The sequence below is a fragment of the Aphelocoma coerulescens genome, chromosome 7, assembly GCF_041296385.1.
Source record: "Aphelocoma coerulescens isolate FSJ_1873_10779 chromosome 7, UR_Acoe_1.0, whole genome shotgun sequence".
Lineage (NCBI taxonomy): Eukaryota > Metazoa > Chordata > Aves > Passeriformes > Corvidae > Aphelocoma > Aphelocoma coerulescens.
Window position 1 is genome coordinate 36,212,501 of NC_091021.1, and position 16,488 is coordinate 36,228,988.

Genomic DNA, 16,488 nt, shown 5'->3' on the forward strand with positions numbered 1-16,488 from the left:
CGGCATGTTTTTCCTTTGCATGGTAGAAGTTAGAGGTGAAACACAATCATTTCAGTCTGGATCAGACTATCCTTTAGCAAAGTCCTAAGTCTAATTGACCCCCAGAATCGACTGACAAGGTTCATTCCTCTCCACTGCTGCCTAACTGGTTGTATGTACGCTGGGCATGCAGTACCTAAGTCAGATGCTGCTTTGTTATAATTAGGACAGCAAATTTTGTTTTCTGTTTGGTACTTGCTGTTACATATTGCATGTAATGTATGGCACTGTTAAGGGAAAAAAATTGGAGTCAAAGTGCCTGGAAAGTTAGGTCTGCTCTGTAGCACTGTGAGATTGTTGACATCTGCCGAGGTTGGAGAGCTCAGTAAGCAGGAAATGGGGTGTCACTCTGAGTGGTAGTTTACCATTATCCTGGCATCCTAATGAAGTGTCTGCAGTGCACAGAGCTTCTGGATGGCATCTTAACGCACGGCTAAGCAAAAGCACTTCTCTCCTTGTCACTGTCATCCATCTGCCTGCACCCTACTGTAGCCAATGGGATGGAACCATGCTACAATGTGCTATAAGCCATTTAGAGTTGCACATTGCATAATCAGTCCCATCAAATATGTAAAAAATGACTATTATTGGTTATTTCCCTCAAACTCTGGCACCTGGAGCTTGATACATTAAAGTTTAACTTTTCTAAATGCTGGTTTTTCCCATTAATTCCACATATATTTTTGTTAAATTGGAGTGAGTTGTGAACTCATTGTCTTGGGTCTTGCTAGTGGATCACAAAAGTTGTATGAATATTCATTGCAAATTCCACTTTATATCACATACGATGAATTTATCAATTGCCCAGATAGTGCGGTTTCGCACAATTCTCATTTTCTTTTGCGACAACTAATTCTGAGGCATGAATAAAAAGTAAATCAATTCGGATCGCAAATTGCTTATTTTCTTTATAGCTAATATTCGTTAGTTTCAACACTTCTTATAGATTTTTTTTTAAAACCAAGAAGATATTTTACAATATATCTGCAATAGAGGATTGCCACAGTGTACTGTGAGTGATTAAAATTGGGACTTTTATGTTGCATGCAGTAACATTAAAATATCCTGACATTAAAAGTGGTATGAATAAGTGATTTATATATTAATACATTAAAACCTGTGTATCTTAGCCAGCATGACTTCCAGAATATGAAGACTTACCAAATGAAAGCAGAGTTTTGGGCAGTTGATGTGTCTGGGGGGAAAAAAAAAAAAAAATTAAGCCAACAGAGTACTCCCTTTTAAGCAAGTTTTCATTCCCTGATAACACCGCAGCTATCAAGGACTGGGGTTAAGCATTGTGTGACAGAGCAAGCTTCTAAAATGGGCAAGAGCAAGATGAATTGGCTAAGTCGGGTGTTTATTTATACAAACAAGAGGGCAGAACATAATTTAGTTGCATCAGGAATTTTTCACAGACATTAAAACTATAGCAAACATAACAGCAGGGATGCTTGCACAGCAGCACAGTGGGGAAGCTCACAGAGCGTCTGCCCACACTCCGGCTGGCTGTAGCCAGCGCCATAAGTCTCACAATTTCATTAGCACTCGAAAATCCACCTAAACCACCCCGTTCTGATTAAAAAAAAAAATATATATATATAAAAGGAATGAAATAAACAACCCAAAAACTAAGCAAAAAAAGCCCCAGACAAGACCCGTCTTTCTCTCGGCAGCCGAATCAGTTGCGAATTGTTGGAAAAACTCTTGGCAGGCAGATTTTGCTGTAGCAACAGTGTGTGACGTTTTAACCACAGCAGAAATCGTAGCCAAAAAAACAGAACAAGGTGAGAAGAGCCTGTAAGAAAATCAGGGAAAACCATGCCTAAAAAAGCCAACAACAACAATCAATAGTTTGATATTTTATGCAGGATCATAAATCACTGTGTTTTTTTCAGCAGTTCAGCCGTGAGGCTTGAAAGCATAAAAAGAAACCATGGCTTGTGATAAAATTAGGCATTAATGTGAGGCATAAATGCCATTTAACATTAAACATGCACAAGCCACCAAAATTCCTGGGAAAAGGGAAATGGGTGCTATAGTAAAACCATACAAAGTAAATCGGACATGAATAATGCAGCAGGTCTGAGGAGGGTCACGGGTCAGACCCCAGTACCTTACAAAATAATGAATGCATGTCAGGTTAGAGACATCCATCCCTTCCTAGCCAACGTGAGCTATTGGAGATAAACCCTGGACTTCCTGTTCTGAAACAAAGTGGCTTGTTGTAAACATCTATGTCCATTTAAAATTAATGATTAAAAGAAAGATTCAGTGGGATTCGCTTAAGTATTCTTTATGGACACAAGTGCTAAAGGTTACTTTCTTCATTCATTTTTACCCAGCCACTGTTAATGTTAGAGACACGTCGTGTTTTCTTCTGTGCCCAAATGTTTATCCAAAGCTCATTTACAAAAGGGCTTATATAATAGTAAGAGGGGGTTTTTTCAATGCATTCTTCGTTTAGATATAAACAAGAGAGTATCTCCACGGTTTTGCTCTGTTAAAGGGAGCCAGCCCTATTTTTAAAGACGGTAACCCAAATTCTAAATATATTTTCTATGATTCTTTTACATGGCAAAACCATCTGTGATTCCCTTCAGAGTATCCTGATCTGCTGAAATTATCCCCTACGTCTCTCAAAACTTCCCCCCAAAAAATACATGAAGGATTAACTCTCCTCTCATTCTTTATTTTATATATGCCATTATGATGACTTTCCCTTCCAAAATTTTCATGGGGAAAAGAGGGTCTAACTTTCCAAAATGGTTGTTTTTTCTCCCTCAGATTTTCACCAATTTTTAAAATAAAAATAATATAATTAAAAACAATATTGTTTCCTTCCATCACAACTGCTCTGCTTCCTTTACTAGACTTAGGTGGAGAATTTAACAGCTGTTCAGAGTGTTTTCCTTCCTTTTCACCCTGCACTGCTGGGCTTCATGATACAGCACAGAGAAGGGGAATAACTTTTCCCCACCTATTTGTAAAAACCCATGTTTAAGGATTTCCTCCCTCCACTTGTGCATGGTACAGAAAAAAAACCTAAAAAAAAATAATTTCATTAAAAAGTCTTTCTACTCAGGGATCTGAAAGAGAAAAATTTCTAGGAATGTGGAACTGAAGGCTTTACAGAAATAAAGCGAATACATAGGTATTGCAAATGAAACATAAGATCTTGCATCTGATCTGTTAAATATTCCATCAACAAGGTCAAGAGTAAAGACAAGCCCAGCCACAAAAACTGAAGCGAGAGTAAGCTTTAATAAAAAAAATGAACAGTTTATCCTCTTCAGCTTCTCAAGTGGAAAAACAAATTCTTTTATACTAGAGAAAAATCAAGCGTGTATAGAGCATTTAAAAAAACCCACGGATATCAACCATTTTAATGAAAGAGTACCCAATATTTTCATGGAACTATAAAAGGGAGCAAGACTAAGTGTTATGGCAAAAAGCCTGGGCTCAGCAGCTTTGTGTGGGAAATGGTGAAATGTGACTGTGATTTATAATGAGAAAAGGTATCTACAACATACAATTTTCTACCTAGCTGCAAATAATAATTCATAGTGATGTCCCTTCCAGATAAAATACCTTTGCAATGTAGGACTCATGTGGTAAAATGATCATGATAAATGTCAGACCAGTGCAGGTAACGGCTTTACAAACCATTAAGATTAGCTGGCTCTTTTTTTTTGATGATAACAGTAACCATGCTGTGATTCTATGTGGTAATAATATCTCAGTACTGATAAATGCCAGAGCCAGGCAGAGGTGTTTATCATTCCCAGTTCAGAAATGCTGACTAAAGTTACCACATGTTGCCTGTTTTTTTCTTCTTTTACAATAGAATAACAATTAACAAATAGACCAACGCACAGCATAATTTTATGCAAAATTTCTATGGTTTTTGTGCTTTATTGCCTACCTAAATATCCCTATGTTCCAATACTGATGACTTTGGTACAGCAAGCCCTAAAACAAAGCTTTCTACCCTTGCCATTCTCTCAATAAATAATTTTCTTATAAATTAATATGGGGGGGGGTTTATTTTATTTCTTTTACAAATACACATCACAAAGAATTGCAGCCTCTGTAAGCAGCAGAGAGTGTAGGGATGTGGTTCCCTATCTGGTATCTGTGTTAATCAGCCCAGAGCAAAACCACTTCCATCAAGAGAACACGATAAAGTCTTACTGTACAACACTTCCTTGTAAATACTCTGCAACAAAGAGTGAGCCCTTCCTTCCACTGAGCTTGTCCCTGCCTCAGTGTCTTAGTTCCACTCAAGCCCATTGAATTCTCAGAAAAAAAAAAAACAAAAACAACCCTAACCAGAATTAAAGATTAAACTGCTTGAGAATCTTTGTTTGCAAAGTTGCAGTAGAGGCAAGGCAGCCCCAATATAAATATAACTAATCTGGTGAGATCATAGCATGTTTTGTCACAGCGTGTCCAGAGAAGGGCAATGGAGCTGGGGAAGGGTCTGGGGTGCAGGTCTGGTGGGGAGCAGCTGAGGGAGCTGGATGAGTTTAGCTGGAGAGAAGGAGACTCCAGGAGGGACCTTAGTCCCTCTCTGCAACAAGCTGGCAGGAGGTTGTGGCAAGGTAGAGGTCAGTCTCTTCTCCCAGGTAACAAGTCACAGACTGAAAGGAAATGGCCTCAAGTAGTGCCAGGAGAGGTTTAAGTTGTGTATTAGGGAAAATTTCTTCATTAAAGGGATTGCTAAGCATTAGAACAGGCTGTCCAGAGCAGTGGTTGAGTCACCATCCCTGGAGGGATTTAAAAGCCATGTGGATGTGGCACTCGAGGACATGGTTTAGTCCTGGACTTGGCAGTGCTGTGTTAAAGGCTGGACTCGATGATCTTGGAGGACTTTTCCGAACTAAATGATTCTGTAATTTTATTTACGCACACCAAGCAGCACAAATAAAAAGCTCAGAGAATTTGCACCCCCTTCCTATAATAAATTAACTCCTGCAAATTTCGTATCATTTTCATTTGTAGCTTCAGACCTATTTCCACTGGACAGTTCACCCATAGAACAAAAACAAACAGTAGTATCAGCTTGTGGCAGGAAACATGAAGGGATGACTGCAAGACTGGAGGAGGTTGTGCTTCTCAGAAGTTAAGGGCTTTTGTAGGTCAAACCAGAAAAAGAAATACACAGAAAGTGTGCTCTTCATTTTTGTTTAACTTCATTTTCACTATTGTCAATTGCTTGACTTCCTACAGAATAAATCCATAAGAAAGTTTGGGGTTTTTTTTACTGGAAAATACCTATGCACTGACTCCTTTGAGCTCTTTGTCTTCCATTTCTATATGATTGTTAAAATTAAAAACTATTTCAATATAAACATCTATGTCTGTAGGCGTGAAGTATTAAACTCAACAGGAATTAGCAATACATGCTGAGGAAGAATATTATCCTAGTAATTTTAATTTTTAAATTAAGCTTGATTGCAGGAAAATTTTAGCTTGAAATTTTTTTTGGTGAAACCTTTAAATCAAGTCACTAATCACCACGTATGCTTATGCAGCACCTACTGCAACTGGGATTTAATCCTGATTGAGATCTCTGAGTGTTAGGGTAATATGAATATTAAAGAGGAACATATATGAAGAATGATAGGTGATAATTAAATCATAGATGATAAGATCAGAAAAGTGTTCTCAGGTTATCTAGGGCATGTAACATGCAAGATGTTTTCCCTACGTCAGACCTACTGGTACCTTATCTAATCTGTTCCTAAATGAAAGCACAGTTGTACATGACTTTGCTTTAGTTGCAACATCTTAGAAAAATCGGTGAAAGTATCAGCCAAATCTTCCCCACAAAACTATGAATCATGGTAAAACAGGAAGGTATACCTTAACAGAAAGGATAGAAATGTTCTTATCACCTCAAAGGAGAGATTAAAGCCCTTAGAGATACATTCTTTTTTACTAATTCTTTACTACTAATTGTAGGTTTGAAATAAAATCTTTTTCCTGCAGAAATTCCAGTTGTGGGGTGTTGCAGGTATGAGAAAATAGCTACAGTGGAATGGTTTCTCAAAATAATTGTTTACCAGTAAGGACTACTAAAAAAAATAGCAAATCTTTTCATATTTCCAAACATGATGGGGTGTTAGGGACAGCAATTCATGAATATACTGGACGTAATCATGATGAGAATAAAAGGACAACAAGGATTACTTGGGAAGTTCATCCATCATAGAAGCTGCACCATTGGAAAAACATAAATTCAAAAGAGGGTTCCATTTAAGATGTGGGTCTCTTACTTCTTGGAGGTATTTTATCTAAGGAGGATGGTTGAGCAGTCTAATAAAAGAAATTAAATGTAAAAAAATATTTTTCTATGAACCAGAAAATGGTTTCTTGAGATTAACAGAGAATTTTTAATCTTTGTAAACTACTCTTGTTCTCTGTTAAGGTGAAAGAAGGTATGAAGTATTCTGGTTTTAACCACATATTCACTATGACTTTTCTTGTAAGGTACCAGCTACAGCACTGTGCAAAGTAATGTCCTAATTTGGCACTCACGTGGTTATTTTCTCTTTTTTTTTCCTTAGAAATCCAGGACAATGCCACTCGCATCAAATGCATAAGGAGCCTGGTAAAGAAGCTCCCTAGACCCAACTATGACACGATGAAAATCCTTTTTGAGCACCTACAGAAGTAAGTAGAACCATGGTACTGAAGGATCAATAATTTTAAAAGGAATCGGTATGTGGTGTCCTAATCCTACTGGAAGTGTCACCCAAAACACCAAAGGTAATTACATTCTTTGGCAAAACTGAGCACGATTTATGGTATCTATGAATATCCTATTCCTGCACAAGAAATCAGGATGTCTAAGCAAAATCCCAAATTTTTCCTCTAGTAGAAAGCAGGACAATCCAATGCAGTCAAAAACATTGGGATTAACATGTTACAGGTGCATTGAATTGGGCAAATGCAACATATTCCAGATTGCATTCACCCAGTTTGATTGAATCTCTCCAGTAGTGGCCTTTTGGATGATCATGTTTTCAACACTGTTGTTCAACCACCTGTACTGATCTTGTGCTATGTTGAGGTCAGAAATTACCTCACTCAAAAAAACACACAATGTGCTCTTGTCCCTCACAAGGAGCTTGTGACAACACAGAGCATCTAAGAAACTCTGAGGAGAGATTGGGAAGTGCATCTTTGCTCTCCTAATGTTGCTGAGATACCACAGAGGCAGAAAAACGACCCTGTGAGGTTCCCCCTTATCATTCCCCTGTGGTTTCCACACTCACTGAGCTGTGTTCACAAGAGATGTCAACCCAAAAAATCAACCCAGAGTCTCACGTTCACCTCAGGTTTTCTTCTTGTGCTTCATGGCATTAACAGTAAGAGCATAGCCAGCTCACATGGCTCACTCAGACACCCACTGCAGCTGTTTGACATGCAGGATGACCAGGGAGACCTCAGGATAGGGATATGTGAAGGGCAGAGTCCTGTGATCCTGTTCCTCCTTGCTGTTGGCACTACCCGTGCCATTTTCTACAGTGATTTTTCAGCCAAACTACTCCTAAAACTGAAGAGACATCAGGATCTGGGCCCCATCAAGGCACAGAGGAGTATTTCATCCCAGGAATGGTATACTGACCCCAGTGAGGGAGTGATAAAGGCTCCAAATCAAAGACCACTCTGAGCTTATAATGAATGATGCCTTTATAGTGGTCATTTCTTGGCATGTGCATGTAAGAGATGTAGATCCTTTATCTTGTTTTGCAGCTTCCAGCTGAAATGGCAAAATGAAGTCCATACAGTTGTGGGAATGTCCCCATTTCATTAAGCATGGAAGGATTTTAAGCAGTCCATAAAATGACTGAGTTTGGCCTTGCAGAAAAACAGTTTTCTGTGTGTTCATTTGATGTACTGTGTGCACACATTCTCTCCTTCAGCAGGTTATCTAGAGAAGGACGATAATTTATTACTGTCAATGGAAGAATAATAAGGGAAATTATTTCCTGGGAAGATCCTGAGTGCAAGAAGTGGGTACACGCTGTCAGCACAGATATGCCATATACAAAATTTACTGCGCTCTGTGTGGCATTGATCTTAACCTGACAAAGTTTTGTTGCCATGTCTTAGGGGAGAGATATCAGGTATACATAATAAGTCTTTGATCTCATAGTTAAATCACTTGATTGAGGCTCAGGAGACGTGGGTTCAGTTCTTGGCTTTGACCGGATGTTCTGGGTGACCTTGGGTAAATCATTTAATCTCCCTGTGCCTTGGTTCCTTGTTTACAAAATGATGATAATACTTCCTTTGTCTGGCTTGGCTTTTTAGAGCATAATCTATTTGGGACAGCAATTGTTTCCTGCTGTGGATGTGTAGAATAACGGGCAAAACTGGACTGACACTGGTGGCTTTTTGGAGAAAAAGAAAATAAAAGGAAAAATAAAACCACTAAAATATGGGAAATAAAATACCAATAGTTCATAATGCAGAGGTACACCAAGGCAACACAGTGGCACAGAGTGATGGAAGGCAGGAAGATGTGACGGTGGGGCCATTTGGGGGTTTGAGCATTAGGGAAGTAATTGTCTGAGTCTCTCTGAAGAAGGTCAGTCATCTTCTCTGCCTCAAACACATCCTCAGGAAAAGATAGGGCTATTCCATAAGCTTTGCTCCACTGGTATGGAAGCGACAGTAGAATAGATATTGAAAGCACAAAAAATCCCTCAAACAAGTAAAACATGTGTGTTCTCTTGAACTTGAGGATGTTAAAGGCAGGGGTCACTCTGAATGACCTCATGGCTCCATAAACAAGAATGAAGTAGTGTACTTACATTTTCAGTAATGATGTGATGCTTATATTATGCAAATATGGACAATGTGCATTTGTTTGAATCAGTCTAGGAAACACGACTAGTTTGCGGAGGTTACAAAATGTAGAATTATATTAATTTTAGGGACAGTCTTCAGAGGAGGGGTGCCAATGTCCCCTTTGATCACAGGCCTTTCTCAGGGCAAATCACAGGAGTTTCAGAAGTTTCTGATTAGTTGGAAAAATAACTAAACTGGCTTTATTTGCAGCATATTACTGCAGTTTCTATATTTATTGGTAGAGATGGCTGTTCCTGTCCTGTGTTGAACTAGTTTTAAGGGGGTTCTGATGGGGAGAAGATGAAGGATTGCAGCTATGCTGTTTCCATGGCATTCCCCTCTTTCTCCTACCCTTCTATTCCTTTCTTTCCTGTCAGATGGGCAGAACAGGGCCATACAGACCTGAACCATGGGGCTGTTTAAGCCTGTGACTTCTATACAGCACGTGAGAGCATCTGCCTCACTGACACAGCATGAGAATCCAACCTTTGCTTTATCCTAAGCCATTCTGCAGCAATCCAGCCTGCAGGAGCAGGTCCAGATCAAGCAGAAATAACAATGAGAAGTGCACTTCAGAAGGGTCCTCCTTAGAAATCCAGACAAAGCAGGTGATGAGAGAGTCTGTGAGAAAGGCCTGGCAGCAGGGACTAACACCCGTGCCATATATCTCTCTTAAACCAAGCTCTGTGAAGCTGCAAGAAGTCATAGTGCAGTGTATGAAGCCCACAGGAGGTGGATTAAAAGCAAAGCTTGGGGCTGCAGTACCTGTTCTTTTAAGTTTTTTGTGTTTGATGGGAAAAACCACAACCCACTGATGTCCCTGTTCATCTTTCCATGGAATCTCTTCTACTTAAAAGCAGAATAGACAAAATATTGGGCTGAACAGACATATCACATAGCTTGTCAGTCTAATTCCATAAGGAATTGTTCTATTAGGACTCATTCTGAAAATAATTGAGCACAACTACTGTTAGGCTATTCATGCTTCTTCCCAAAGATGAGAAAACCAAACAAATAGACTTTACAAAGGGAAGAAACAAACCCAACCTAAGGAGGGATTTTCCCAAATAAAGGTCTACAGAAAACAGCCTGTTCTACTTGAACAGGTTTAGAAATATTTGCTTGCTCTTTAGACAATATTTGTTCAGCCTATATATTGCTGTCCCATACACCAGTTCCACAGATCTCCTCTCTTTCCTCTTCCTTACTCTCATGTAACTTTTACTCCCAAACAAAGTGAGCTAATCACAGGTACCAGATAAAACTGATGCACCTTTCTGGTCCTATATTTTGGGTGCACACAGGATATCAAATGATGCAGAGACCTTGACTCCCTGCACAAACACGAGCTAAGCACAACCAAATCCCTGTCTGAGAAACCATTATTTGTACCCAGTAATTTACTCAAACAATTGTAATGCAAGTGAGGCAGAGGGAGAATTTCACTCTTTATAGTATTTTATGAACTGTTTTCACCACAGCACCTTGAGGTAGCTGTTACACAGCCATTGGGAAACCAAGGCACGAGAAGTTTGAATGACTTAAAGTCTAGGCATAAGCCAGCAATACAATCTAAAAACCTGGAGGGGATTTTTTATTTGCACAGACACTTCTCCAGTGGCCACAAAACTTCTCTTTTCTCCCTTATGCAAAATGCAGCAGGGAAGAGGAACACCCTGGCTGGGTCCTCAGCACTGCGCTCTGAGCTGGCGAGGGCGGACGCCGCTCTGCTCCAGAAGCTGTGTGCCTGCATTATACAGCACTGTGCCTGAGCTAATAAGCTGTGCTTATTAATGTTAAATTAATGAATCTCAGCCTGCTCTGCTTATTAGGTTGAGCTCCGTGCCACCACAAGGCAGCTCTGCAACTCCCAGACCTGAGCTGTGTCACATCTGACCAGGCTGGAGCACAGGGCAGCCAAGCTCCAGTCTGGCTGTACCCATCCGTGTGGACACCCCTGCAAGGGGATGTATTAGAGAGAAAAACCCTCTCTTTGCTCCTGATTTCCCTGCACGAAGGCAGGATAATGTGTGTTATTTACAAAACTATAAAAGGGATGTTGAAATAATTAAACAGGAAGGCAGGGGCCAGCCCGATGCTCCCATCCCTCTCCCTTACGTGGAAAGCGCGGAACCCAGATGCCCAACTGTGGAAGATATTCTTCCAGCAGCAGCATCTGCCTCCTTGGCAGGCACTTCAGGCAGGTTGTCTGGGGAGCTCTGCAGTTGCCTCTTGGTTTATCACGTGGATCTGTTAATGTGCCCTATCTGGCTGCCTTGTCCAGGCAGGAGCTGGTTTCTTTTAATTCACCTTTGAATCCAAGAAACTCCCTTTATTTTGCTCCATTTTTCCCATACTCTACATAGCATGGCTAGGGATTCTCAGATGTCATCCAGGCTTTCTGCCCTTACAGAGGGAGAATGATGATTTTCTTCCTGATTGCCTTCCTCCTCTGACCAAATTCTTCATTCTTACTACTGATTGTTTGCATCAATTTCACTGGAAATATGCTCCTCATCAAGAGTAGAACTGTTTATCTAAGACAAACCCACTGATATTAATATATTATCTAACAAAAGTCATAGGTATTCATCTTCAGCTATTTTGACAAACCAACCAAACTTCCCCCATGTTCATAGGTTTGTGAACAGGAAAAAACATCCAACCTTGACAAACGGGGGGGATGAACAGTCCCCCCACCTCAAACCTCACAACTTGTGGCAGCTACATTCTGAAGAGCAAAGGTTTTTGCAAACTATATACAGCTAAACAGACTTGTTTCTACCTATTAAAAAAAAGAAAATGAGCAAAGCCATGCAAAGCCAGCAGCCCACAGTAGCCTGCACACCAGGACACAATGACAATGTGATGACAAGTCCAGCAGCAGTACCCAGAATTCCGAGGGAAAACCAGAAAATGAAGTTAAAGTACAGCATGTAGTAGTGCTAAGCAGGGGATGTCTGCAAACTTGTTTTTTTTTCTCCAAAGTTGGTGGAGTAAAGATGTAGCAAACATATGTGATTTTCACTTGCTAAACTACGTGTCATATCAGCAGTTTTCGGGCAGGCTCATGTATTAAATGTAGGCTCAAGGGAACCCTTTTCTGACACAGCAAAAGAACAGATTACACTAAGAACTGTGCAGGTTTTCTATTAAGAAAAATAATATAATAATAAAGGTTAAAGCTACTGAAAACTAAAAACAATTCCCAGAATGGAAGGACTATTTAAAAAAATTCTATTTGGGAAACCTCAGTGGATCTGTGGAAGACCTACAACCCAAAATGTGGAACGAACACTTAAGTTTTCCCTCAGGAAAAATGCTCAAATTCAGGGAGATGCAGAAGCCCTTAAATGAAAGCACAAGAAAGACTATTTGTGGAAATTATTTCCTGAATCAAGACCTTTCTTTATAATCAGGCAACTCATAAGCAGCTTTTGGTTTTCAGCCACAGGACAGCAGCAGGGAGAAAAGTTTAGCTGTGCTCCTACAAGCTTTGGGAACAGCTACTGGAAATGTGAGGAGAAGAAATATCCTCTTGCACCAGGGCAGTAAGTAGGTGGACTGACCAGTTACATAAAAGACTCAGGTATCCCTGACTGACATTTTAAGTTTTATATGAAACCATTTAATCGTCTCTTAACTTGAGAAGGGCAAATATATATTGAGATGTGCTTTTGCACACGTGCTTTTCTCAGTTTCAGCTATGGAAGAGTTTTACAAAGGAGCTGGAGCAATGCCAACACTCATCCCCTTTACCACAGCTTCCCGGGGCTCATTTTGGGGGAAGGAGAAGAATTAAACCTTTTTTCTCTCTGTTGAACACACGACAGTCTACTAAACTCACCCTTTAGAAGTTAGTGGACACAAGAAAATGAGCACCAGGCACAAGTGTGCACAGGACAGGCAGAAAACCCCCAGTCTCTCAGAAACATCTTTGTGCATTTTGATGTTGTACTTTTTGGGGTTATGGTGACCTGCTACCAAGTGTTTTGCAGTCATGCCAAATCCTGCTTTTTGAGGAATAAGAAAGTTTACAAAGTTTAGTTATTCCCCAAAGAATACCTTACAGCTTAGTGCTTTTAAAGAGAAGAACAATGAGTAATTAAAACCACATTTTCACCCCTTGCTTCCATCTACTTCCTATTTCCACCACTGTATTTAAAAATATAAACCCTGATTTTCATAACAGTCAGGCAAATAATTGCACTCAGTACTCTTCAATGCTACCAAGTACTGAACTGGTGTATCAGCAAATAACAGAATGATAAAAATAATTAACATAGTTTTAATTTAAATATTTATGACACAGTTGACTCTGTGGCTGCACGGCACCATTGTGCTGAGTGCAGTACACAAATCCTGATAGATAGAGGCCCTGTTTCCAAGAGCTCCTATTGTTCATCCCACATTACTCAATATCAAACAATCTCAAAAAAGCTTTTCAAACATTAATTAAATCTCCTAACTTCCTTTTCAGGTCAGTAAGTTTTATTATCCTAGTTGTGTAGATAAAGAAAGTGAGGAATGGAGAGGGTAAGGCACTTTCCCACCACGACGCAGCCAACACTTCTCACTTCCACTCTTTGTTTGCTCCCCAGTCCCCCAGCCGAGCCCCCCAAGGCTTTGAAGGCTCATCCATGTGCTGTGGGTGTACGTGTGCATCTGGCCAGCACATCCCAGGGAGGGCTGGTTACTGCTAAGGACTCTTCAGTTAATCAGGACCACGTGAGAATCTTGCTTCTGGTTTGCACTCGCATAAGCTTTAGCAAAATATCACCGGCGGACTTAATTTATGTGATTTTGTAACCTCTTAATATTGGTTGGGGTTAGTGTTCCTTCCAGCAGAAATGGTTTTTTGTTGGCCAAAATTAGGACTGCTCAATTCATTACCATGGATCTTTTTTTCTTTTGCTGTTTGGGGAGATTGGGACCTAACACACAAATCTCCACGACCAGGTCATCAAAGGGTAAATTGCAATGCTTTTCATTTTTGTGCCTAAAGATATGTGATTTTTCTCGGAATTAAGGTTGTGAAATAAATAATTTGCTTGAAGTTTCTCAGATATTCATTGGAACTTAAAAAACAAAACAAAACAAAACAAAAAAAGGCTTTAAGGCCAAAATGTCAGCTCTCTGTGCAAAATAATTAATATAACACAATAGGATCTATTCTACTATTGATTGAAAGGGAATTTATGCAGGTAATTCATTAAGGCTAGTGAGAGTTTGGCATGTAAATCCCCCAGCACTTTGGTGGGAAAACAGACCCTGATTTTTTTTTTTTTCAATAAACTATAAAATATATCCTTTTCAGTGGCAAATATATGAAAAGCAAAAGCAAATATCTGAACAACTAGGGCCATGGATGGCCCTGCTCTGTGAGGGTTCTGGAATGACATTAGATCAAATCCTTTTTCACACACTGCGAAAGATGCAACAATCATTTCAATCACCATGTTAAGAGAATCAATACGATTTTTCCTTCCAGAGAATGGTACTTTACATTGCAATATTTACAGGTTATCACCTTCATACATCTCTTTTTGTGGTCAAGTGCATGATTACTACTTCTGACAGGGTATTGGCCATTTTCTTATGAAGATCTACAAATTCTTGTAAATGAAAACCAATCTGGGGGGGAAAAAAAAAAGTAAAGAGCAAATCTGTGGACTGGAATGCACCCTACTTGTAATGGGAACAAAAAGCTGGCAATGAAATATAAACCTAAATCATAGCAGAATGACCTACTTTAAGGCATTTGCCAAAGAGACAGTGTTTTAGACAGCTCCTCTGAAGTAGCGTCTTTATGTCTATGCCATCTGCAGATTTATTATTGTGCTTTAGAAAAAAAAAAAAAAAAAAAAAAAAAAGGAAAGAAAAACCTACAGTATGCCTGAACAAAACTGAGCTTCATCTATAGAAAGATTCCAGTACTGTGGGCACCACACCCACACCTACTGATGTGGTCCAAGTTTTTTCTTTAGAGGCACCTAATTAAGAAACCCTGACTCATTTACATGGATACGTTTGATCTAAATTACACTCCAAACCACACCAAATTAGGAGCATCTGTGAATGCGAAGTGTTTGTTCCCAGTGCCTGGTAGAACAGGGCCAGTTCTGGACGGCACATGTTCAAGTGACGAAAAATATTTCAGATGTAACATACTTCTGAGACCCACTTTTCCACTAATAATTCATAATAAGTTAAACCAGTATCTCTGCTTCAGCAATTATTTCGGGCTGGGGAAAAAATGTCATTTTACTTTTTAAAGGAGGGGTAGGGGAAAAGGGGGAGTGGGCAGCCACCTAGTTTGGTTGTTGTCCCTTATAAGGGGCATTAACAAAACCATTAGCTGCTATTTAATCTGCGCAGTGCATGTATGTATTATCAGATACACTTTACTCCTAAAGCCTGGACCGAAGGAAAATATCCATGAATGATTGGTTGTTGTTCAGTAACAAGACCTTCTGCCTTGGTGAATGGTCTTCCCTCATTAATCAGTTTTCCAGAGGAGTCCTGGTGGAGGGCAGGGTCTCAGACCAAAGAGGCAGCACCCTACAGAACATTAACATGAAAAATTTAAGACCACCAGATTTGAGAGTGATATTTCCCTTTCCAGGCTGCATTGCTGGTGGCTGACTGTGCCTGCTTGCAGCCCAGAAATCCTTTCTGTACAAAAACGGGTCCTGTGGCAATTAGGAAACTTTTATCCCACTTTCCCATCTCCCACTAAGAGCAACAGGGGGGCTGCAGAAGCCACTGGTTGCTGCTTTGCCGCCTTACTGACAAACTGAATAAAAAATAGCCTTAATCTCACTCTAAGCAGCCCAGGAACCGAGGAGTGTAAATCCGAATTCCACGCTGGGTTTGCAGTTCCCAGCCCACTGGTGCAATTTGGCACAACCTTCGGATTTGGCCCATAGTGTTTGGCAGCCACCTTTTATTCTTCCCATCTTTTGTACTTTGTGAATAGTCCAAGTTACATAATGCCAGTGACAATTTGTTTATGGCGAGCATTGGAGTCACTGTTTTATGATTACATTCAAACTTTAAGCCACATTTTGACATCTAAGGATCATCTTGCATTCTCGTGTACTCTATACAATGAAGGTTTGTGTTCCAGTAAGGAGGGGGGGAGAGGAACTTTATAAATAACATGACTCCTTTTGTCTGAAGAGATTTTAATACATTTGTCTGATCTACTGTTTTTGCAGTAGCTAGAATATCATTTGAATATATTAATATTTTCAGCAACTGTGCTGAGGGAGCCCAGTTAATAACTTATGCATGGGTGTATAGATACACTTCAGACAGAGGTAGTTTTCAGCCCTTATGTTGGTAATACTTAGAAAAACACAATGAAAGAGCCTGTTCTTTCCTCCTCTTTGTTGTGGGCATGCATTGTGATGGTATGGAGCCAGTGTTCTTTCTGTTGTCTACACAGCCTGGATTCAATAAGCAGTTATATATGCATATTATGACAATGTGGTCAAGGAAACCAGATTTTTTTACTATACCTTCATGTGCCTGTACAGTATAAAATCTGGTATTTATTTTTCTTGTCCTCATTCAATATGT

General features: G+C 39.8%; 1 protein-coding gene across 2 annotated transcripts in view; it reads left to right on the plus strand.

The window, feature by feature from the left end:
• The window catches only part of ARHGAP15 (Rho GTPase activating protein 15), a 321,555-nt gene that overhangs the window by 291,655 nt on the left and 13,412 nt on the right, over nucleotides 1-16,488 (plus strand). Inside the window, exons 13-14 of one of the 2 annotated variants that reach the window (XM_069021285.1) lie at nucleotides 6,612-6,717; nucleotides 7,804-7,878. In XM_069021285.1, the coding sequence (XP_068877386.1) occupies nucleotides 6,612-6,717; nucleotides 7,804-7,864 (167 nt within the window). In that variant the 3' untranslated portion in view covers nucleotides 7,865-7,878. Of the gene's footprint in view, nucleotides 1-6,611; nucleotides 6,718-7,803; nucleotides 7,879-16,488 lie in introns of those variants that run through there. The other variant, XM_069021284.1, reaches the window with a different exon arrangement.